Source organism: Grampus griseus, assembly GCF_964374135.1.
Source record: "Grampus griseus genome assembly, chromosome: 2".
NCBI classification, from domain to species: Eukaryota; Metazoa; Chordata; class Mammalia; order Artiodactyla; family Delphinidae; genus Grampus; species Grampus griseus.
Window position 1 is genome coordinate 49,804,785 of NC_139018.1, and position 26,243 is coordinate 49,831,027.

General features: G+C 37.6%; 1 protein-coding gene across 2 annotated transcripts in view; it reads right to left on the reverse strand.

Annotated features, from left to right (window-relative positions):
* ATL1 (atlastin GTPase 1) overlaps nucleotides 1-25,629 on the reverse strand; it is a gene marked incomplete at its 5' end in the record, with an annotated part of 77,901 nt that extends 52,272 nt beyond the window's left edge. For both annotated transcript variants that reach the window (XM_082648069.1, XM_082648070.1), the window contains one exon: nucleotides 25,596-25,629. In XM_082648069.1, coding sequence (XP_082504195.1) covers nucleotides 25,596-25,629 — 34 coding nt within the window. The remainder of the gene's footprint in view (nucleotides 1-25,595) is intronic.
* Between the last annotated feature and the right edge of the window lie 614 nt (nucleotides 25,630-26,243).

Consider the following 26,243-nt stretch of genomic DNA (forward strand, 5'->3'; position numbering starts at 1 on the left):
CTTAATCAAAATAGCTTCAAGGAAAGTCACTATATATAGTGGGCAAGCCCCTCATATTTTAAAATTATTATTGGTTGTAGCTATTTTGATTCTTTCCATATAAATATTAGAATCAATATGTTGGAGTATAGTATCTTATATAGAAATAGAGAAATATGACATGTTGGAAACTTGCTTAGAGGAAATTAACACCTTGGAATGCATTTAGTAGAAAAGATGTTTGAAAAATCCTAATCTGATATCCATCTCAAGAAGTGAGAAAAAGAATGGTAGACTAAATGCAAAGAAAAGGTAGGAAATAAAGATAATGTCAGAAATCAATAAACTAGAAATACAGATTAACATGATTAATTTAGTAATCTAAAACTAAGCAAAGAAATAAAAGAGAAAAACCCCATAAATTATCAATATCAGATATGAAAAAGGGATATCACTACAGATCCTACAGATATTTAAAAGATAATATGAGAATATTATGAATAATTTTATGCTAACAAATTTGTTAACTTTAATGAAATGGACAAATTCAAAGAAAAACATTTATTTTAAAAATCACACAAGAATAAATAGAAAATATGAATAATCTTACATCTGGAAAATAAGTTAAATTCATACTTTAAAATCTTCATGCAAAAACAAAACAAAAAATAAAACTCCAGGCTCATCTGGCTTCCATGGTGAATTCTTCCAAATATTTAGAGAAAAAAATAGGCATCTTACACAAACTCTACCAGAGAACAGAAAATGAGGGACCATTCTCAACTTGTTTTGTGATTTCAGAATAACTATCATACCAAAAAGTGATAAGAACATTAAAAAAAAAAGAATATTATAAGCCACTGTCTCATGAAGATAAACACAAAAATTTAAAAAAAAATAGCAATTCAACTCCAGAGACAATAAAAAATATAATACATCACAACTACACAGTATTTATTATTATAGGAATTCAAGGTTAGTTTAACATTCAAAAGGCAAGCAATATAATTGGCTACATTAAGTGAAAGAGAAAACCATATCATCTCAATAGATTCATAAAAGCAGGTATGAAAGTGCAACATTTATTTCTAATTTTAAAAAAACTCTCAACAAATTAGGAATAGAAGGAAAATTCCTTAAATTGATCAATGGTATTGACAAGTACAGTTAATATTACACTTTTTAAAAAAAATTTTATTTTTTATATAGTCATCCTAGTGAGTTTGAAGTGGTATCTCATTGTTGTTTTGGGGGCCACACTGCATGGTATGCGGGATGTTAGTTCCCCAACCACCAGGGAGTGAACCTGTGCCCCCTTCAGTGGAAGCATGTAGTCTTAACCACTGGACCACTATGGAAGTCCCAGGTTACACTTATTTTTGAAATACTGAAAGTTTTCCCTGAAATTGGAGATCTGACATGGATCACTAGTTCTAATCAATATTATATTGGAAGTCTTAGCCAGTGCAATAGGGAAGATAATTAACCAAAAATAAAAGGATTGGAGAACAAGAAATCACATATCATTAACACAGATGACATGATTATGTATGTAGAAAATCCAAAAGAATATACAGATAATTATTAATAAATTTAGCAAAGTTTCCAGATATAAAATTGACTTTTTATTATATTCTATTCTTATATACTTGCAGCAAATAATTACAAAATGAAATTTAGAAAAACACTCACAAATATATAGTCAATTGACTTGTTCTTGGTCAATTGACTTTTTGTAACAGTTTAATTGGGATATAATTCACATACCATATAATTCACCCACTTAAAGTCAAAAATCCATTTGATGGCCCTGGTCCGGGAAGATCCCACATGCCACGGCGCAACTAAGCCTGTGCACCACAACTACTGAGCTTGCGCTCTAGAGCCCACGAGCCACAACTACTGAGCCTATGTGCCACAACTACTGAAGCTGTGTGCCTAGAGCCTGTGCTCCGCAACGAGAAGCCACTGAAATGAGAAGCCCGCACACCGCAACGAAGAGTAGTCCCCACTTGCCGCAACTAGAGAAAGCCCACGTGCAGCAACGAAGACCCAACGCAGCCAAAAATAAATAAATAAAATAATTTAAAAAATCCATTTGATGGTTTTTAATATATTCAGAGTTGTGCAAACCATCACCCTGATTAATTTTATAACACTGTGGTCACCCCCCAAAATACCCACACCCTTTAGCAGTCATCCCCATTCTCCCTTACCCACCTCCAGCCCTAGGCAACCATTAGTCTGTCAAAGATTTGCCTATTCTGGACATTTCATATAAATGGAATCATACAATATGTGATTTTTTGTGACTGTTTTCTTTTACTTAGCATAATGTTTTCTAGGTTTATCCCTGTTGTAGTATGTATCAGTACTTCATTTTTTGTGGCCAAATAATATTACATTGTTTGGATATACTACACTTTGTTTATCCATTCATTAGTCGATGGGCATTTAGGCTGTTTCCACTTTTTGGCTAAAATGAATAATGCTGTTATAAACTTAATGAACAAGTTTTTGTGTGGACATATGTTTTCATTTCTCTAGGATGTTCAGTTGATTTGTGACAAAGATGCTAAGGCAACTCAATGGAGAAAGAATAGTCTTCACAACAAATGGTGCTAGAACAACTGGATATCTAAATGCAAAAAAGTAAATTTCAATATATCACACTCATATAAAATATTAACTCAAAATGGATCATAAATCTAAAGATAAAACCAAAACTATTAAATTTTTGGAAGAAAACATAAAAGAAAAGATTTATGACCTTGGATTAGGCAATGATTTCTTACATATGATGTCAAAAGCATGACCCATTGTTTTAGTCTCTTCAGGCTGCTATAACAAACTACCACAGACTGGGTAGCTTATAAACAACAGAACTTTATTTTTCACAGTTCTAGAGGCTGGAAGTTTTGAGATTAGGGTGCCAGCATGGTCAGGAAAGGAGCTTATTCCAAGTTGCAAACTTCTCATTGTATCCTCACATGGTGGCAGAGACTAGGGAGCTCTGTGGGAGTCTCTTTCATAAGAGCATTAATCCTATTCATGAGGCTCCACCCTCATTTCCTAATCACCTCCCAAATGTCCTACTTCCTAATACCATTACATTGGGCTTCAGGATTTCGACATATGAATTTTGGGGAGATTCAAATATCCAGACCATAACACCGATAAAAGAAAAAATTATAAACTGGACTTCTTCAATTAAGAACGTCTGCTCTTTGCAGAGGGCGACTGCCCCACCCACTCAGGCCCCAGGAGCCTGCTGAGCTCCCAGGCAGAACCCCTGCCCTCCAAAGTCCCCTCCAGGTCTGGTGTGTCCTTGGGCATAAGAAGGAGGCCGGGGGGATCAAGAGAGGCAGGCGGGAGAGGCCCTCTGGGGGGAGTGGGAGAGGAGCGGAGGGCGATGGTTCCGCTCACTTGGGCCCCAGGAGCCTGCTGAGCTCCCAGGCCGATCCCCTGCCCTCCAAGACCCCTCCAGGCTGCATGGGTCCTTGGGGGCATAGGAAGGAGGCCGGGAGATCAGGAGAGGCAGGAGGGAGGGGCCCTCCCAGACCCAAGACTGGAGGAGCAGGAGAGGAGAGGAGGGCATTTGCCCTGCCCACTTGAGCCCAGAAAGCCTGCTGGGCTCCACGTGAGGTCCCCTGCCCTCTGAGAAGAGGGGTGGGGGGCATGCCTGGGCCCCTTCTGTTCCTTGAGCCTAAGTTCCACCTCCCACAGCCCCCAGGGCCTTTTTTGCCACCCAACGTGGCTTGCGGGCGGAAGCTCCTGTGGTGGGAGCTCAGAGTCTGAACGACTGGACTAACAGAAAACCTCAGACTTCAGGGAATATTCATCAGAGTGAGGTCTCACAGAGTTCCTCATCTCAGCACCGAGACCCAGCTCTACCCAATAGCCTACAAACTCCAGTGTGGGAAGCCTCAGGCCAAACAACAAGTAAAACAGGAACAGAATCCTACTGGTTTTTTTTTTTTTTTTTTTTAAAAATGAGATGGCAAAAAAATACATCACAGATGAAGGTAAAAACCTACAAGACCAAACAAATGAAGAGGAAATGGCAATCTACCTGAAAAAGAATTCAGAATAATGGTAGTAAAGATGATCCAGAATCTCAGAAATAGAATGGAAGCATGGATTGAGAAAATACAAGAAATATTTAACAAAGATCTAGAAGGACAAACGAACAAACAACCAGAGTTGAACAACACAATAACTGAAATGAAAAATACACTAGAAGAAATCAATAACAGAATAATAGAGGCAGAAGAACGAATACATGAGATGGAAGACAAAACGGTGGAAATAACTGCCAAGGAGCAAAATAAAGAAAAAAGTATGGAAAGAATTGAAAACAATCTCAGAGATCTCTGGGACAACACTAAACGCACCAACATTCGAATTATAGGGGTCCCAGAAGAAGAAGAGAAAAAGAAAGGGTCCAAGAAAATATTTGAAGAGATTATAGTGGAAAACTTCCCTAACATGGGAAAGGAAATGGTCACCCAAGTCCGGGAAGCACAAAGAGTCCCATACAGGATAAACCCTAGGAAAAACATACCAAGACACATATTAATCAAACTAACAAAAATTAAATTCAAAGAAAGAATATTAAAAGCAGAGGGGCAAAACAAAAAATAACATACAAAGGAACCCCCATAAGGTTATCAGCTGATTTTTCAGTGGAAACTCTGCAGGCCAGAAGGGAGTGGCAGGACATACTTAAAGTGATGAAAGAGAAAAACCTATAACCAAGATTATTCTACCCAGCAAGTATCTCATTCAGATTCGATGGAGAAGTCAAAAGCTTTTCAGACAAACAAAAGCTAAGAGAATTCAGCACCACCAAACCAGCTTCACAACAAATGCTAAAGAAACTTCTCTAAGCAGGAAACACAAGAGAAGAAAAAGACACACAAAAACAAACACAAAACAATTAAGAAAATGGTAATAGGAACGTACATATCGATAATAACCTTGAATGTAAATGGATTAAATGCCCCAACCAAAAGACACAGACTGGCTGAATGGATACAAAAACAAGTCCCATATATATGCCATCTACAAGAGACCCACTTCAGACTAGGGACACATACAGACTGAAAGTGAAAGGATGGAAAAAGATATTCCATGCAAATGGAAATCAAAAGAAAGCTGGAGTAGCAATACTCATACCAGATAAAATAGACTTTAAAATAAGGACTGTTACAGGAGATAAGGAGGGACACTACATAATAATCAAAGGATCAATCCAAGAAGAAGATATAACAATTATAAATATTTATGCACCCAACACAGGAGCTCTTCAATACATAAGGCAAATGCTAACAACCATGAAAAGAGAAATCGACAGTAACACAATCATACTAGGGGACTTTAACACCCCACTTACACTAATGGACAGATCATCCATACAGAAAATAAATAAGGAAACACCAGCTTTAAATGACACAATAGACCAGATAGATTTAATTGATATTTATAGAACATTCCACCAAAAAGTGGCAGAATACACTTTCTTCTCAAGTGCACACAGAACATTCTCCAAGGTAGATCACATCTTGGATCACAAATCAACCTCGGGAAATTTAAGAAAATTGAAATCGTATCAAACATCTTTCCTGACCACAACACTGTGAGACTGGAAATCAATTACAGGAAAAAAACTGTAAAAAACACAAATACATGGAGGCTAAACAGTGCACTACTAAATAACCAAGAGATCACCAGAGAAATCAAAGAAGAAGTAAAAAAAATACATAGAAACAAATGACAACAAAAACACGATGACCCAAAACCTATAGATTGCAGCAAAAAGAGTTCTAAGAGGGAAAGTTTATAGCAATTCAATCTCACCTCAAGAAACAAGAAAAATCTCAAATAAACAATCTAACCCTACACTTAAAACAACTAGAGAAAGAAGAAAAAAGAAAACCCAAAGTCAGTAGAAGGAAAGAAATCATAAATCAGAGCAGAAATAAATGAAATAGAAACGAAGAAAATAGCAAAGATCAATAAAACTAAAAGTTGTTTCTTTGAGAAGATAAACAAAAGTCATAAACCTTTAGTCAGGCTCATCGACAAAAAATGAGACAGGACACAAATCAATAAAATCAGAAATGAAAAAGGAGAAATCACAACCGACACTGCAGAAATACAAAGGATTATAAGAGACTACTACACACAACTTTATGCCAATAAAATGGACAACCATGAAGAAATGGACAAATTCTTAGAAAGGTACAATTTTCCAAGACTTAACCAGGAAGAATTAGGAAATATAAACACACCTATCACAAGTAACAAAATTGCCATAATTAAAAATCTTCCAACAAACGAAGTCCAGGACCAGATGGCTTCACAGGCGAATTCTATCAAACATTTAGAGGAGAGCTAACACCAATCCTTCTCAAACTCTTCCAAAATATAGCAGATGGACAAACACTCCCAAATTCATTCTACGAAGCCACTATCACCATGATACCAAAACCAGAAAAAGATATCACAAAAAAAGAAAATTATAGACCAATATCACTGGTGAACATAGATGCAAAAATCCTGAATGGAATACTAGCAAACAGAGTCCAACAGCACATTAAAAGGATCATACATGATCAAGTAGGATTTATTCCAAGGATGCAAGGAATCTTAAATATATGCAAATCAAGTGGCTTCCCTGGTGGCGCAGTGGTTGAGAATCTGCCTGCTAATGCAGGGGACATGGGTTCGAGCCCTGGTCTGGGAGGATCCCACATGCCGCAGAGCAGCTAGGCCTGTGAGCCACAACCACTGAGCCTGTGCATCTGGAGCCTGTGCTCTGCAACAAGAGAGGCTGTGATAGTGAGAGACCCGCGCACCGCGATGAAGAGTGGCCCCTGCTTGCCACAACTAGAGAAAGCCCTCGCACAGAAACGAAGACCCAACACAGTAAAAAAAAATAATTAATTAATTAATTCCTACCCCCAACATCTTAAAAATTTTATATATATATATATATATATATATACGCAAATCAGTCAATGTGATACACCATGTTAACAAATTAAGGAATAAAAACCATATGATCATCTCAATAGATGCAGAAAAAGGTTTTGACAAAATTCAACACCCATTTACGATAAAAACTCTCCAGAAAATGGGTATAGAGGGAACCTACCTCAACATAATAAAGGCCATACATGACAAACCAACAGGAAGCATCATACTCAACACTGAAAAACTAAAAGCATTGCCACTAGGATCAGGAACAACACAAGGATATCCACTCTTGCCACTCTTATTCAACATAGTTTTGGAAGTCCTAGCCACAGCAATCAGAGAAGAAAAAGAAATACAAATTGGAAAAGAAGGAGTAAAGCTGTCACTGTTTGCAGATGACATGATACTATAAATAGAGAATCCTAAAGATGCTACAAAAAAACTACTAGAGCTAATCAATGAATTTGGTAAAGTAGTAGGATACAAAATTAATGCACAGAAATCTCTTGCATTCCTATACACTAATGATGAAAAATCTGAAAGAGAAATCAGGGAAACACTCCCATTTACCATTGCAACAAAAAGAATAATATACCTAGGAATAAACCTGCCTAAGGAGGTGAAAGACTTGTACTCAGAAAACTATAAAACACTGATGAAAGAAATCAAAGATGACATAAACAGATGGAGATATACACCATGTTTTTGGATTGGAAGAATCAATATTGTGAAAATGACTATACTGCCCAAAGCAATCTACAGATTCAATGCAATCCCTATCAAACTACCAATGGCATTCTTCACAGAATTAGAACAAAACATCTTACAATTCGTATGGAAACACAAAAGACCCCGAATAGCCAAAGCAATCTTGAGAAAGAAAAACGGAGTTGGTGGAATCAGGCTCTGTGACTTCAAACTATACCACAAAGCTACAGTAATCAAGACAGTACGGTACTGGCACAAAAATAGAAATATAGATCAATAGAACAGGATAGAAAGCCCAGAGATAAACCCACGCACATATGGGAACCTAATTTACGACAAAGGAGGCAAGAACAAACAATGGAGAAAAGACAGCCACTTCAACAAGTGGTGCTGGGAAAACTGGACAGTTACATGTAAAAGAATGAAATTAGAACACTCCCTAACACCATACACAAAAATAAACTCCAAATTGATTAAAGACTTAAATGTAAGACCAGACACTATAAAACTTTTAGAGGAAAACATAGGAAAAACACTCTTTGACATAAACCACAGCAAGATCTTTTTTGACCCACCTCCTAGAGTAACAGAAATAAAAACAAAAATAAACAAATGGGACTTAATTAAACTTAAAAGCTTTTGCACAGCAAAGGAAACCATAAACAAGACAAAAAGACAAGCCTCAGAATGGGAGAAAATATTTGCAAGTGAAACAAAAGACAAAGGATTAATCTCCAAAATATACAAACAGCTCATGGAGCTCAATATCAAAAAAAGACACAATCCAGTTAAAAAATGGGCGGAAGACCTAAATAGACATGTCACCAAGGAATACATACAGATGGCCAAGAGGCATATGAAAAGATGCTCATCAGCACTAATTATTAGAGAAATGCAAATCAAAAGTATTACGAGGTATCACCTCATGCTGGTCAGAATGGCCTTTATGAAAAAAGCTAGAAACAATAAATGCTGGAAAGGGTGTGGTGAAAAGGGAACCCTCCTACACTGTTGGTGAGAATGTAAATTGATACAGCCACTAGGGAAAACAGTATGGAGGTTCCTCCAAAAACTAAAAATAGAACTACCATATGACCCAGCAATCCCATTACTGGGCATATACCCTGAGAAAACCATAATTCAAAAAGAGACATGCACCAGGGCTTCCCTGGTGGTGCAGTGATTGAGAGTCCACCTGCCGATGCAGGGGACACGGGTTCGTGCCCTGGTCCGGGAGGTTCCCACATGCCGTGGAGTGGTTGGGTCCATGACCCATGGCTGCTAAGCCTGCACGTCCGGAGCCTGTGCTCCGCAATGGGAGAGGCCACAACAGGGAGAGGCCACAACCGTGAAAGGCCCGCGTACTGCAAAAAAAAAAAAAAAAAAAAGAGATATGCACCAAAATGTTCACTGCAGCACTATTTACAATAGCTAGGACATGGAACCTACCTAAACGTCCATCGACAGATGAATGGATTAAGAAGATGTGGCACATATATACAATGGAATATTACTCAGCCATAAAAAGAAATGAAATTGAGTTATTTGTAGTGAGGTGGATGGACCTAGAGTCTGTCATACAGAGTGAAGTTAGAAAGAGAAAAACAAATACCGTATGCTAATGCATATATATGGAATCCAAAAAAAAAAAAAAAGGTACTGATGAACCTAGTTGCAGGGCAGGAATAAAGACATAGGCATAGAGAATGGACTTGAGGACATGGGGTGGGAGGGTGAAGCTGGGGCGAAGTGAGAGTAGCATCGACATATATACACTACCGGATATAAAATAGTTGGCTGGTGGGAAGCAGCATAGGGAGGTCAGCTTGGTGCTTTGCGATGACCTAGAGGGGTGGGATAGGGAGGGTGGGAGGGAGGCTCAAGAGGGAGGGTACATGGGAACACGTGTATGCATATGGCTGATTCGCTTTGTTGTGCACCAGAGACTAACATGGTATTGTGAAGCAATTATACTCCAAAAAGATCTATTAAAAGAAATATATATATATATATATACTTGATTTATAGTTTTGTGTTGATTTCTGCTGTACAGCAAAGTGATTCAGTTATACATATATACCCATTCTTTTTTAAAATATTCTTTTCTATTATGGTTTATCACAGGATATTGAATATAGTTCTCTGTTCTATACCATAGGACCGTGTCATGAAATTTTTTTTTTTTTTTTTTTTTGCGGTACGCAGGCCTCTCCCGTTGCGGAGCACAGGCTCGGAACGCGCAGGCTCAGCGGCCATGGCTCGTGGGCCCAGCCGCTCCACGGCATGTGGGATCTTCCCGGACCAGGGCACAAACCCATGTCCCCTGCATCGGCAGGCGGACTCTCAACCACTGCGCCACCAGGGAAGCCCATGAAAATTTTTGATAAGTATGTCAGCTAAAAAAATATTCACGACCCCCCAAAAAAAAAGTGTCTGCTCTTCAAAAAATATGGTTAAGAAAATGAAAGGACAAGCCATAGACTTGGAGAAAATACTTGCATATCATATATCTAGTAAAGAACTTATATAAGGAATTCATAAAGAACTCTCAAAACTCAATAATAATGAAATAAATTACCCAATTAAAAATGGGAAAAAGACTTGAACAATTAAGGAAAATATATGGATGGAAATTTTACTGTATGTATATTATACCTTAATTTTTTAAACAATAAAAACACCAGTTACATGTCATTATAAAACCTGATACATCTAATAATAAATTTAAATGATGTGCTGGTAGATATTTAACAACCAGCTCTTAGAGGTAGGTGGGTGTGGAAAAGTCCTGATTTGTAGCATTTGCCAATTTCTGTGATATAAATACTACCACTATGACCCCTTTCAATCTACCGGTGTGACTCATGGAGTGTGCTGCTGGGTAAAGATGCACCTGATCATCTCTCATGAGCTAGTATAAGCTGGCTCCAGTGTACCACTGAAATCTAATGACAGATATTTAAGACTTGTACAGAAATATACAAAACATTATTGAAGGAAGTATATATTGATACATGCTCTCAGATTAGAAGGCTCTCTGTTATAAATGTCAATGCTCTCCTGGATTCTTAATTTGGTTATAATACCAATCAAATTCTCAGCAATATTTCTAGTTGATTAACAAGTTTATTTCTTTCTTGTACAAATCCTTTTTATGAAGATTTACTAGCTCATATGGAAAGGCTAAGAGCCAAGAACACAAAGACCACCTTAAAGAAGAACAAAGTTGAGGGATTTACACTAACAGACACCAATAGATATTTTAAATCTAAAATAATTAAGGCAGGGTGATACTGTCACAAGGATAGACAAGTACACGAATAGAGAAGACTAGAGATTTCAGAAACAGACCCACATAGACACAAGCATCTGACTTACAACAATGTGCAATTGCAATAAATGAAGAAAGGATGATCTTCAATAAAGGATGCTAATTAACTTGGATATTCATATAGGAAAAAAAAAATGAACCTTCATCCCTAGCTCTCACCATAAATAAAAATCAATTCCAAATAAAACTTAGATCCAATGTGGAATCTTAGATCCAATGTGGAACAGGAAAAGCGGACAGAGGATACGAACAAGCAACTGACAAAAACCACAATATCAAATGGTTCCACACATAGGAAAAGATCTTCATTCTCATGCAAATAAAAAATGAAAAAATATATTGATACATTTTTTATATATCAGATTTACAAAGATCAAAGATAATTCCTTTCATTAGTTGGAATGTGAATCTGTATCCTCAGACGCTGCAGAATTTAAATGGATTCAGCACCTTCAGGCAGCAATTTGGCAAATAATTATCAAAAATACAAACATACATACTCCTTGACCCAGCAATGCTATTTCAAAGAATTCATCCTGCAGACAGACTCATACACATGCAAAACAACAGAAGCAGTGTTAATGCCCATCAACAAGGGACTGACTAATAAACTATGGTTCATTCACCTATGAAATACAAGGTAGTTACAAAGAATAAGGAAGCTCATTTGAAATAACTGCCGATATATATTATGAAAACATAATACAAGGTATAAAACAGTATGTATTGTATAGTATAGTATCACTGGGGAAAAAGTGTGTAGGAGAGTGTGTTTGGCATATTTGAGGAACAGCAAGGAGTATGGTATGGATGGAGCAGGTTGGGAAGATTATGAAGGGCCGGATCATGCAAAGCAAGACAGGCCCAATCTGAAAGGATTTTGGATATTGAGGGTGAGGGAAAGAGAAAAGGCATCAGTGGATGTTTGTATATGATTACCCTGTCCAACTCTACCTTTATATGGTAGGTGTGGATGAGACACATAACTTTGAACTTTCAGTTTAGATGTTCAAGGTCTTTGAAGAGCTACCAACAGGCTAAATGAAGAGGAAGGAGATTATATGTTAAGTGTGATATAAGTATACTGTGAAACAAAACAAATATCTGAGTTGTGACTTTAAAACAATGAGAAAGTTTACAGGAAAAAGTCTCATGACAATGTAAGCCAATTACCATATTAAATATTCCTTTTTGGTAAGGAAACTTTTAAAAATACAGAAATATTTTATTATTAATAGAATGAAAAATGGAATCGAATTAATCTATGGAATATTCATAAATATATAATCATTAGTTTGTATTTCATCTAAAGTTAAGAAAGTTTTTTCCTATCCAAAACCTACTGCTACCATCAATCTCTACATATATTTATGGTAATCAATATTTACATATAAAACTATTTAGATAAGCTAAACCCAGACGTCTATCAACTGATAAATGGAACAACAAATGTGGTATACCCATACAACGAAATATTATTCAGCAATAAAAAATGCAGAACCGGGCTTCCCTGGTGGCGCAGTGGTTGAGAGTCCACCTGCCGATTCAAGGGACACGGGTTTGTGCCCCGGTCCAGGAAGATCCCACATGCTGCGGAGTGGCTAGGCCCGTGAGCCATGGCCGCTGAGCCTGCGCGTCCGGAGCCTGTGCTCCACAACGGGAGAGGCCACAGCAGTGAGAGGCCTGCGTACCGCAAAAAAAAAAAAAAGAAAAAAAAATGCAGAACCAATACATGTTAAAACATGGATGAACCTTGAAAACGCAATGTTAAATGAAAGAAGCCAGTCACAAAGGACCACATACTGTCTGATTCCATTTATATGAAATGTCCAGAATAGGCAAATCTATAGAGACAGAAAGTGAATTAGTGGTTGCCTAGGACTGGGAAGTGGAAGGGGATTAGGGGGTGATGGCTAAGAGGTACAAATATTCTTTTGGGGGCTAATGAAATGTTCCAAAATTGTGGTGATGAGTGCACAGCCCTGAATACACTAAAAGCCATTGAATTATACACCTTTAAGTGGGTGAATTGTATGGTATATGAATTATATCTCAATAAAGCTGTTAAAAAACTATTTAGAAAAACTTCAGTTTCTGTAAAAAACGTCAAAATTGAAAACACAGACTGAAAATATCTGGAGAGCAGAGATTGTCTTACTCATGTTTCCATTTCTTAAAAACTTGTAACAGAAGCTTACACAGTAGGCACTCAATAAATATTTATATGAATTTAATAGAAAATAACTGAAAAGTATTAGAATATACAGGATAATCAAGAACAAATATTTTGAGCTTGATTCATTATTCGTAACTATATTTTATCTAAGCAATAAATATTATTCTTGCTCTAAAAGAATCCAAAAGTCCATTGGAATGCACGCCAAATCTCTTTAGCGCCAGATTTCTACCTTCTTAAATATGTTTTGCTTAAACTAAACTTAGTTTCAATTCCTGGAGCACTATGTAAATGTTTAAAAAGCAGGAAACAGGTCAGAAGCAAATCAGATGGGAATTAGCATTTTACTATGGATAATACAAATGTATAGCTTACAAGGAGAGAACCAAAAACTATATATCGTTTCGCCTTTTTAAATACTAAATCTTATATTCAGTAAAGGGATTTTAGGGACTTTTCCATTCTATGTGGTGTTTTAAATCACTGGAAGCTGGCCACTCGGTTACCGAATTAAGATAATGTTGAAAGGAAATCTTCAAAAACTTATAGATGGAGAATAATCATTTTAATATACTGGAAATGCTGTGGGTGTATATTTCTAATTTTAATTGTAAACTCTGTAAAAATAAAATCTATACTTCATGTCTCCAGCAAAAATTAAACCTCACAAGATGACTAACTCTGAGTATGCTGAAGCCTTTATAGAGAAAAAGACATAGCACCTAGGAAACCGTCTCTTGGCAACTGAAATATTATTTCTCCTTTAACTATTATGTCTCTTTCTAACAGAATTTGAAGAATGACAGAGAAAACATTGAATGAGCACCTGAGAATGACTTCCAAAAACACATCAAAAGGGAGTGTATACAGAAAGGGACAAATAGAGTTGAGGAAACAAAAACAAAAGATTAACTCATAAAACGAATTTTAAGAATGCTTCAACAAGAGTAGAGATAGAAGTTACAATGAGATGATTACACATAGCAGACCACAAAACACTACCATGCAGACTCTCAGATTGTTCTGCTGTTAACAACACCCTTGAGGAAGAGGGTTAAAAGGAATAATGCAGGTCCTGCAACTTCAGAGCCTTGGAAGAAACAAGTAAATCATTTGGCAGGCTCTTTATTTATACTGAATCCAAAAGCAGTCCATAAATGGTTAAATGATGCCTCTAGAAGAACAATGTCATCATGATTAGGGCACTGTGTGTATATATATATATAAAATATACATACACATATATTTCATATGTTCATGTATATACATGAAAAGACTTCAATAGAAAGATAAGTAGCTGATAAAAAGAAGAAATACTAATGGTTAATAGACACGGGGAAAAGTTAGGTCTTCTCAGTAATTAAAGAAATAATGCTAATTAAAAGGAGATAAACTTTTTAGCTTTTATAACTTGCAAAGGTTAAAAAATATATACACTCAGAGTTGGAAACATTAAAAAACACTAAAAAAATATACATACCCTTTAATGAAACAATTCAATTTCTAGGAATTTATCCTAAGGAAACTATCAGGATTGTGCACATGCATTTATCTACATAAACGTTCATTACAGCATTATTTATATAACAAAAAATTGGAAACAATCTAAATCCCTAACTCTAGGGTACTGTAAATAAATTATGTCACAGCTATACTATGCAAAATATGGAGCCATTTGAAAGCATGTTATAGAAAAATACCTAATCATGAGAAAATATGTTCACATATTTTAAGAAAAAAAAAGCACATGGGAAGTGTAGTCCCCATTAAGGAAAACAAATCCTCATGCAGTTATAGTATTTGGTTTCTAAGGAACTGTCTCATCCTTTAATCATCTCTGAGTCAGCTATTTTGAAAATGGGTGGCTACTCTTTCTGCTGAATATTGTCTGTGTCATGCTCAGGTCTATCTCCACCATTCTCAGCTCTTCTTTTTTTTTTTTATTTAGCCACTCTCTCTCTTTTTTTTGATTATTATTTTATCTTTATTTATTTATTTTGGCTGCATTGGGTCTTTGTTGCTGTGTGCGGGCTTTCTCTGGTTGCTGGGGGCGGGGCTACTCTTCGTTTTGGTGTGCAGGCTTCTCATTTCAGTGGCTTCTCTTGTTGCGGAGCACAGGCCCTAGAGCGCGCAGGCTTCAGTAGTTGCCGCGTGTGGGCTCAGTAGTTGTGGCTCGAGGGCTCTAGAGTGCAGGCTCAGTAGCTGTGGTACATGGGCTTAGTTGCTCCGCGGCATGTGGCATCTTCCTAGACCAGGGGTCAAACCTGTGTCCCCTGCATTGGCAGGTGGATTCGTAACCACTGTGCCACCAGGGAAGTCCCTCTAAGCTCTTCTTTACATTGCAGAGACTGGAAGTGTGGAAACTACAGTACTACAATTCTTACAATCCCTTCTTAGCAGGGTTCTCATTTAGATTTTGCCCATGAAAGGCACTCATGACACTTGGAGGCAAGAGTGAAGATGAAAGCTTTACTGCCTTCTAACAGAGTGGACAGATATGTGACCAGATATGTGAGCACCTATGAGGCTTGCAGCACATGCCAAAAGGAACAGAACTGCAACAATTCACAGACAGTAGCCAACATTTTGAAGGTACTTTCAAGAAGTATGTGCCTGGACCTTTGGAGTGGGAAGAGAGTGTAAGAATATGTGGTCCCATGTGAATGCTTACCAAGGGGCATTTACTGTAGAGGAAGCTCTCAAAAATCAGATGGACAAGGTGACTGACTCATTTTGTGAACGTCAGTTAGCCTCCTACTCCAGCCACTCCTGCTCAGTAGGCCCACAGACTAAAACAGCAAATGACATATGAAGCATCTATATTAGTATCAGAAAAAATAGACTTTGGGGCAAAAAGCAGTACTCAGGAGAAGAGGTTCACTACATAAAAATAAAAGGCTCAGTTCATCAGGAAGATGTAACAAGTCCACATTTGTGTGCACCTAACAACTTAGCTCAACGTCCATAAACAAAGCTTAAGGGAATATTAAGGGAAAATTGGCAAACCCACTGTCATGTTTTAAAACATCTCGCAGAATTTTAAAGTATCTATCAGATATCAGTATCTGGTAGATCAAGCAGTCCAGAAATCAGTTAGAGTTTGAAAGATATGAACAATACATTTAATAAGCTTGAGCTAACAAACATATATAGCACACTGCATCAAAAATTAGTAAACAAAAAGTGCTTTTCAAACCTACATGGAATATGTGTAAAAAATTAAACACGTAGTAGGGCATAAAACAAGTTTCAACAAAGTTCACACCAGGTATTCTATAAACCTGAACTGCCTAATATTGCAGCCACTAGCCACATGTGGCTGTTCAAATTAATTAAAATTAAATAAAATTAAGTGTTTGGCCCTCATTCTCACTGGCCATACTTCAAATGCCCAAAAGACACATGGCTAGAGGCTAACATATTGAACAGTATAGATACAGAACATTTCTATCAGCATAGAAAATGGTGCTACTGTACAACATATTCTCTGACTAGAATAAAATTAAGTATGAAATCAATATCAACAAAAATATAATTTAGAAATCCATACTTTCTGTATATTCACAGGTAAAGAAAGAAATCATTGTGGACATTTAAAATACTTCAAACTGATTGAGATTGAATCTACTGCATAACAACACATATAGGATATAGCAAAATTGATATTTAGAGAAAACCTATAGCCCTAAATGCATATATTAGAAAAAGGCGGCAAGCTCAAAATAAATGAGCTCAGTGTCCAACTTTTTTTTTAAGTTAAAAAGAGAATATAGAATGAAACCAAAGAAAGTACAAGAAGGAAATGATAGAGATAAACAGAAATTAGGTAAATATAAAAGAGAAAAAGGAGAGATTAACGATAAAAGATATAATAGGGAAGATACAGATAAAATTCAGCAGAGAAAATAATAGAAAATTAAGAACCATCTCATGCCAAGTTGACAAAATGGACAAATTCCAAGAAAAATATAAATTATTAAATCTGACTCAAGAAGAAATAGAAAGCTTTAATTGTTCTATAACCAATACAGAAGTTGAATCAATAGTTCAAAATTTTACTAAAAGAAGACAGGAGGTCCCGATAGTTTAATAGACTAGTTTTCCCACACTGGATCATTCTAATCTCATATAAACACTTCTAGAGAATCAAAAAGAAAAGAAAAAAAATTTCCCCCCACTCATTTTATAAAGTTAATATAACCTTGATACCAAAGTCAGAAAAGAAAAGTATAAAAAAAGAAAATTAGTTGTAAACGTGCTTGGAAATATCTTTAAAAGATTAGCAAATCCAGCAATGTATTTAAAAAGGTAATACAGTACGTCTAGCCTCGGTTTATTCCAGGAATGCAAGATCACTTCAACAAAGAAGATCTTATAATTAAACATATTAAAAAATGAAAGAATAAAAGCCATATGATTATTTCAATAATTACAGAAAAAGCAGTTATTATCATTCAATATGCAGTGATGATTTAAAAAAATATATTACTTAGGAATAAAGGAGAACATTCTTAATCTGATTAAGACAGGTAAAAGACATAAAAGACAAAGATTAAAAGGAATGAACAAAGCAATAACTACTGCAGATGATAGGTTTCTTTATGTAGAAAACCCTAAAAAATCAACAGGCAATTTAGCTGAATTAATAAGACAGTTTAATTAGGTTCCTAGATATAAGATAAATATGTAAAAGCTGACTGCATTTTATATACTATTAATAGCCAAATATATATAAATATAAATATAAATATATATATATATAGACAGTTGATACTTGAACAACAGAGGTTTGAATTGCACAGGTCCACTTACACGTGGATTTTTTTCAATAAATACACAGTTGGCCCTCCATGCTGGCAGGTTCTGCATCAGTGGATTCAACCAACTGTGAATCATACACTATGTTTACAATTCGTGTTTGGCTGACTCTGCCTAAGCAGAACCCACAAATATGAAGGGCAGACTATAGGACTTGAGCATCTGTCAGTTTTGGCATCTGCAGAAGGTCCTGGAACGAATCCCCCACAGACACTGAGGGATGATCGTAATAGAGGAAAATATCATAACAACAAAAAATGTAAGGAACATAAGAGCAAAACTAACAAATGATAAGCAGGCCATTCAAGGAGAGTTTTTAAACTACTGCAAGACATCAAGAAACAAAAGCTAAATAAATGAAGGAATGTGCCATGTACATGGATAGGAATATTTAATATAGTAAAAATCTTGATTCTATCAAACTAATCTACAAATTGGATGCAAGTTTAATTTAAAAAATCCCAACTGGGCTTTCCAAAGAACTTGAAAGCCAAAAGCCAAGAATAAAGAACAAAAAAAGCTATAAGGCATATAGAAAATAAATAGCAAAATGACAGAAGTAAATCCCTCCTTATCAGTAAGTTACATTAATGTAAATGGATTAAGCTCTCCAATCAAAAGACAGAGACTGGTATAATGCATAAAAAAAATATGATCCAGCTACATGTTGTCTACAAGAGATTCATTTTGGATCCAAAGACACAAATAGGTTGAAAGTGAAAGGATGGAAAAAGATATTCCAATTCTAATGGTAAATGCGGACAAAATAGACTTTAACTCAAAAAGTCGAAACAAAGAGGGACATTATATATTAATAAAGGTTCAATGCATCAAGAAGATATAACAATTATAAACATTTATACATTTAATAACAGGCCATCAAAATATGTGAAGTGTTAAGTTGGAGACTTCAATACCCCACACTCATAATGGATAGAACAATCAAACAGAAGATAGGCAAGGAAACAGAGAATCTGAACAACACGGTAAATCAACTAGGTCTAACAGACTTATATAGAACATTCTACCCAACAACAGAATACACATTCTTCTCAAGTATATATACGACATTCTCTAGGATAGATCATATGCTAGACCACAAGATCATATGCTAACCACAAATTAAGTCTCAGTGGATTTTTAAAAGACAGATATCATATAAAAAATATCTTCTCTAACCCACAGTGGAATGAAGTTAGAGATGAGTAACAGAAGTAAAACTGGAAAATTCACAAATCTGTGGAAATTAAGCAGCACACTCATAAACATCCAATGAATCAAAGAAGAAATAAACAAGAGAAATTAGGAAATGAAATGCAAATAAAAACTACAATGAGATACCACCTCACACCTATCAGGATGGCTACTATTCAAGAAAACAGAAAAGAACAAGTGCTGGTGAGGATGTAGAGGAATTACAACCTTTGTGCACTATTAATGGGCAAGTAAAATGGTACAGCCACTGTGGAATACAGTATGACAGCTCCTCAAAAAATTAAAACTATAACTACTATATGATTCAGCAGTTCTACTTCTAGGTATATACCCAAAGAATTGAAAGCAGGTCTCAAAGAGATGTATTTGAACACCCATGTTCATAAGAGCATTATTTACAGATGCCAAAATGTGGAAGCAACATAAGTGTTTATTGACAGATGGATAAGCAAAATGTGGTATATACAGTCAATGAAATGTTACTCAGTTTTAAAAAGGAAGAAAATTCTGACATATGCTACAACATGGATGAAACTTAAGGATTCTATACTAAGTGAAATAAACCAGTCATAAAAAGACAAATACTTGATTCCACTTATATGAGATACTTAGAGCAGTCAATATCACAGAGGCAGAAAGCAGAATGATGGCTGCCAGGGGCTGGTGGAGGAGAGAATAGGGAGTTAGTGTTTAATGGGTACAGATGCTTTGCAAGATGAAAAGAATTCTGGAGATGGACGGCAGTGGTGGTTGTACAACAACATGATGTACTTAGCACTACTGAGCTGCACACCTAAAAATGGTTAAGATGGTAAATTTTATGTGTATTTTACCACAATTTTAAAAAAATGAAAAAAAAGAGACATGCAAAATTTTAAAACCAAATATTATAGGAGAAAATTTTATAACTTTGAGGTAGAGGAAGATTTCTTAAAATACAAAGAGCACAAACCATAAAGGAAAATATTAAATTAACTATTTTTAAATATAAAATTTCTGTTTACTAAAATATACCATCAAGAGAGCAAAGTCACATCACAAAGTAGCAAAGGACAAATAACCTGACAAAAGATCAGCAAAGGGCAAACAGGCAGAGTAGGAAATAGTAATGGTTAATAAATGTATGAAAATATACTCACACCTCATTGGTAATCAGTAAAACACAGATTTAAACCATAGTGAGATATCATTTCACATCTATTATAATACCAAGTGTGGGTATTATAAGTAAACAAAATACTTTGTGGAAAAATGTATACGCTAGATTCCATTTATTTTAGGGTCTTAAAAATGTAAAACTAAATAATATATAATTTAGTGATATATGTTACATATATACACACATACATATATATAATATATATATATAAAATGATCAGGAAATGAGAAACACCAAATTTATGGAAGTATTTATAATGAGATGTTGCCATAAAGGAGGGGCACACAAGCAGTGTCAAAATATTGATAAAGTTCTATTTTTTCAGCTGGGGAGCGGGGATACAGGTGCTCATTATTATACTTTTTAAAATTGAACATCTGTTTTACTTTTTTGTATATATAGACATTTTTATAGAATAATTTTTATGTAAAAGAGCCTCCAACTTTAAAAATATGCAACTATGTTTTATGACTAAAGTTTCTCACAGTAAATCATTTTGCCGATGATCACAGGTTACACTTACAGTCTAGTCACTGGTTTCTAAAGATAATAAAGGCTACAGAGTTTGAAATGGAGGAAAGATATAACCCAAGAGCCATCAAGACAAGGTAAACAGATATAAAGTATAAAATATATATATATGGGGGCTTCCCTGGTGGCGCAGAGGTTGAGAGTCCGCCTGCTGATGCAGGGGACGCGGGTTCGTGCTCTGGTCCGGGAAGATCCCACATGCCGCGGAGCGGCTGGGCCCGTGAGCCGTGGCCGCTGAGCCTGCGCGTCTGGAGCCTGTGCTCCGCAACGGGAGAGGCCACAACAGGGAGAGGCCCGCGTACCGCAAAAAAAAAAAAAAAAAAAAAATATATATATATATATGAAAAATATATATGAAAAAATATGTAGGGAAGGCAAATTAAATTAGAATAATGTGGAGGGAAGAGTCTGTAGGGGAAGTACATGTATGACCCAATAGAAATTTTATTTTGTTTCAGGAGGAACAGATATATAGAAAATGAGGCAAGACAAAGGGACAAAGGGTCTCATTCCAAGGAAAACAGAATACAGTCAATTGGAAAAGAAAGATCAGGGTATTACTATAATCAAGATTGTTTTTAACCTTTCCTCAAAAAACAAAAACAGAAACCTAAAAATTAATTTTCAGCAAATGCCTTTTCAACAAATAGACGTTTCCTACACTTACTGTGAAGCTAAGAGTTTTTTTTAAAGGGGCAGGAAAAGCTGACACTTTAGTGCAAATATTCTTCTTCTAAAGCAATATTGCACCAACAGTTTCTGTTACATTGCTGAAAACTCAAATTACCAGGTGGCATCCCAAGTTTTTAAGCAACTGTGATTAACAAAACCAAATAAATAAAAACGGGTACACTTCTGTTTTGTTTCTGGGAGTACTTAAACTCTAAGCCCAACATTGAAAGACTGCTTTCTGGGCTACTGTTTCTGATATTCATCTGTCTCCTTTGTCTTCCATATACTAGCATATTCTTTGCCTTCTTTTCTAGTCCAAAGCGATCAAGTTTATAGAGCATTGATTTCTCATACCAGCTTAAGCCTAGACAGGCTTGTTGTGGCACCTATTGGATTCTATTTTAATTCCTTGTCCTTATCACACGGACCCGGTAAACAAACAACCCTAAATTTAAATCCTAGGTCTATAACATAAATTATCAAACTTCTGGGAAGTTATACTCTCTGTGTGTCAGATTCCTTATATATTAAAATAAGGATAATAATGCCTACCTTTTAAGAATTGACTTTTTTTTTTTTTTTTTTTCGGTACGCGGGCCTCTCACTGCTGTGGCCTCTCCCGTTGCGGAGCACAGGCTCCAGACGCGCAGGCTCAGCGGCCATGGCTCACGGGCCTAGCCGCTCCGCAGCATGTGGGATCTTCCTGGACCGGGGCACAACCCGTGTCCCCTGCATCGGCAGGCGGACTCTCAACCACTGCACCACCAGGGAAGCCCAAGAATTGACTTTTAAATGCTTAAATTTATTCAAACTTCTAGTTCAGTGTAGATCCAGGTACAGGTGGTGGGATTCTCAGTTTTGGAAGCACGGATTTGCTTCCCAGTTGTATGTATGGGTATGATCCTCAAACACCACCCAACTCTGGGTGTCAGCAGAGATGCTTTTCTGTTTTCTAGCTTCCATGGCCCCTGTAGGACCTAACAGCTCTCTGACCACTCAGGTAAAAATAATACCTGTTATTGGTCCTATAGGGCCCTTATCTGAACTTTAGGTCCCCCTTACAAATTTTGCAAGTATCTCTCTTGCACTTTTCTTGGAAATCCTGTATTTTCCAATTCTGGATAGTTTAGCTTTCCCCTCTTCCCTTTGATTTCTAACTCGTCTGAAAAATATGTATTTAGCTAGATGATAAGGTCAGTTTACTGTCTTCCTTTCTAAGCTATCACCTGAGTTTTTTTCTCATCAGAGACCTCTGCCTTCTATGAGGGCCTGTTTTCTCTATTAACCTCACACCATGCCCCATTAAACATAAAAACATTCCATAGCATTATGTTATAGAAAATAAATTAGAAGACAACTCTAGGTTCTAATCTCAGTCCTTTAACTTACTAAATACTATGTGACTTTCACCAAGTTATTTAACCTACCTGAGACTCAGTTTTTTCATCTGCAAACAGGGAATATGTCTTGACAACTTAGGAGGCTAAAGATCACATGCAATAAGGCAGATGAATGTGTCTTGAAAACTATAGTTCTAAATAATGCAGAAAGTATTATCCATTCAACAAAATACTGGTGATGGCAAAAGAATCAAGTCAAACTGCCAGATTTGGAGTCCTAGCTCTATTATTTACCTTTTAATATGTAAAATGAGGATTATAATACCTACTTCATATGATATTAGCTCAGTGATGTTAGTTGTTATTATTAAATGCCTATTACACGTTAGGCATTGTACTAGATGCTGGTAATAAAATGGAATCAAGACAGACATGGCTAACATCTTTGCCAAAAACTTCTACTATGTCCTACTCCATATGCTACATTTTCTAAGTCATTTATGTCATATACACTTTACAGCAAAGAAAAATCTGAGTAGTAAAGCATTTCCATAGAACATCAAGATAAAACCCCACAATTCCACTATTTCTTTTCTGTGAAATTTCCAGTGAACACATAGTAACTGTGGTATTTCTTTTCTTAATTCATCACTTGACTCAAAAGTCTTTTCATGACTTCTGGGTAAACTGCCTAGAATACATTTCTATCAAATGTAAATAAGACAGTGTTTCTGAAGGTAACATCCAAAGATGATCTGCTTCTCAATCACCTAAAATGCTAATAAAAGGCAGATTCCTAGACCTTATTTCAGATGTATTGAGGCAAAAGCTCTGGCTGGAAGATGTGGGAATCTGCATTTCTAATAAGTTCCCAGTGTGATTTTTATGCAAATCCCATTTGAGAACCACATTCTCAAGAAAGAAAAAACCTCCACTACATAAGAAATTTGTAACCAAAGGCAATACTGAAAAATAATGATCCAAAGCTTCGTGAAGGAGAAAAATTTTAATCGTCAGAATAAATTTTCACATGCCTGTCTCTTAACAGGGTTGAGTCAACAGTGCACAGAGATTAAGACCAAAATTGACTTGAACATACACACCTTAACTGTCACTATTCAAGAAACTCCTATTCTGGAGGCCAAGGGAAAGGACAGAAAGGGGACACTCTGAAAAAGTTTACCCATATTTCAGAAGAAGCAAACAAAACGGTGTTATTGCAGTAGTCACGCCTACTAAAATTGGGATTTGGTGATATCAGAAAATGGAACCGATTTCTCTTGAACTCGGACAACTAAAGACAGCCCTCCCTGCTCCAACTCCCCGCATCTACCATAAACGTTGGATAATCTCTCAAATGTAGACTTTGCCTACTTGGGAGTTAAGCTGGTCCTGTGACCAATCAGAGGCAAGGAAAAATATGATCTTTTGATAAAAGATAATCAATTTTCATAAAAGATAACCAAAATAACTAATTAAAATTTATACCTCTCAATCTGATGGGCAGTTATAGAAGAGATCTCACTGAGACACGGAAGAGAGTCAATCAAGGAGCCCTGAACTCCTAGTGCCTGTAAACTTTCCAAATAACAATTCAAAGCTAATGAACAAACTACTTCTCTGCCCACTAAGCCACACTGGTCTGAGATCTGCTCTGGTGCAGATAATAAAATGCCCTAAGATGGCAGTGGGTTCACTGTGGCTGGAAGAAGTCGGGAGCCCAAAGAGGAAAAAGACGCCCAACCTGCCCACACTAACCGTCCGTCCGCACCCAGTCTGGAGCAGCAGAGCGGGCGGGGCTGCGATTTCTCCTGCATCACTGCGCCCTCTCTTCTCCGCCTGCGTGAGCACCGCCCTCCCACTCGCGGCGTGAACCCACTGGGCCTAGCCTCTCCTTCCCCCTCCCCTCGGCCTGATGCTGAATCATGAGCCCTGCATCTCCAAAAGGTAAAATCTGAGAACAATGCCACCCTCAGGGCTGGCCTGAATGGGGTACCAGGTCGGGGTGGGGCGGAAGACTGGAAACCACAACTTTGCTCCCCTTCTTCCCAAATTCCCCACCCAACCCCCAGATGAAAATGAGTACCGCAGCCTTAGGGGATTCCCAAGCGGCACCCCTTCTCAGGCGTCGCTCGGGTTGGCAAAGGTCAGACCTGGGCCCGGCGCGCTCCGCCTCATTGTTCCAACGCTGCCTACCAGCCTGCCCGCCAGCCAGGAGTCCGAGCCCTGCAAGGCCGGGGAGCCCGCAGCTCGTGGGGAAGGGGTGGGCGATCTTCGCCCCTCTCGTGTAACCACCGCCCCCTGCCCACCACCCTCGCCCTTCCTGCCCACCTCCTTTCGCTAAAGCGGAACCGGCGAATCCCCCGGAGGCGACCGGGTGGGTGCTGTCCAAATGCTGGGAGGAGGAGGACTGGGGTGGGGTGGGGTGGGGAGGGTGGGGAGAAGCGGGAGTCTCCGGCCTGCGCTTGGCTGCAGCCTTCGCCCCTTCGCCCCACAGCCAGATGCCGGTTCCACGGGTCCCGCTCGGCCACCGTTCCTCCCGCCCGACAGGGAGCCGCTCGGCGGTGGCCATCTCCCAGCCCTGGATGCTGGCGCCCAGCAGCCCTTGGCCCTCCTCGTCTCCAGAAGCAGAAGGCGGAGGGCCCGTCCCCGTGCAGGCTGCAGAAGTCACCATACGCTACTCACCCCAACTGTTTCTGTCCCTGCGGTTCTTGGCCATGGTGGTCCGGGAACTGGTGGCGGTGGGGCGCTGTCACGGCGCTCGCTCTTCTCCCGGCCGCAGGTTGCTGGCGGTGGGAGGCTCTGTGCCCGCGCTGGGCGCAGTTCACTCAGACTCTGAGGATGTTGCTGTGGCGCTGGTGGGAAGGAGTGGGGAGGAGAAGGGAGGAGAAAGGGATGAACCAAGCTCAGCATCACAAGCCCAAGTTCACACAAATACCAGCGTCACACCCTCCCTACCTCAGCCCACCCCCAGAGCCTGAAGACAGTGACAGACAATGTACTGCAACATTTTCGATGGAAAAAACATACAAATAAATAGCACCCCCTTACACACTCTCAAAGAATTTAACAGCATTATACAGTCAGAAATAACACAAACCAGTATACTGCATGATTCTGTATGTTCAAATACCTGTTTCCTAGACCAGTTACAAATTAGTAGAAACATGCTGGCAACATTTACATAGCCAAAGAAATTTTAAAAATCTGCGTTTATCTACCAGGTACCATTTCCCCCCTAACTTAAAAGCAAGGTCACATTAGTAAAGAGGGTATCATGCATTTTTGTACCTGTATACTGAACAGGCCTGTCTTAAAATTAGGATAGCAAAT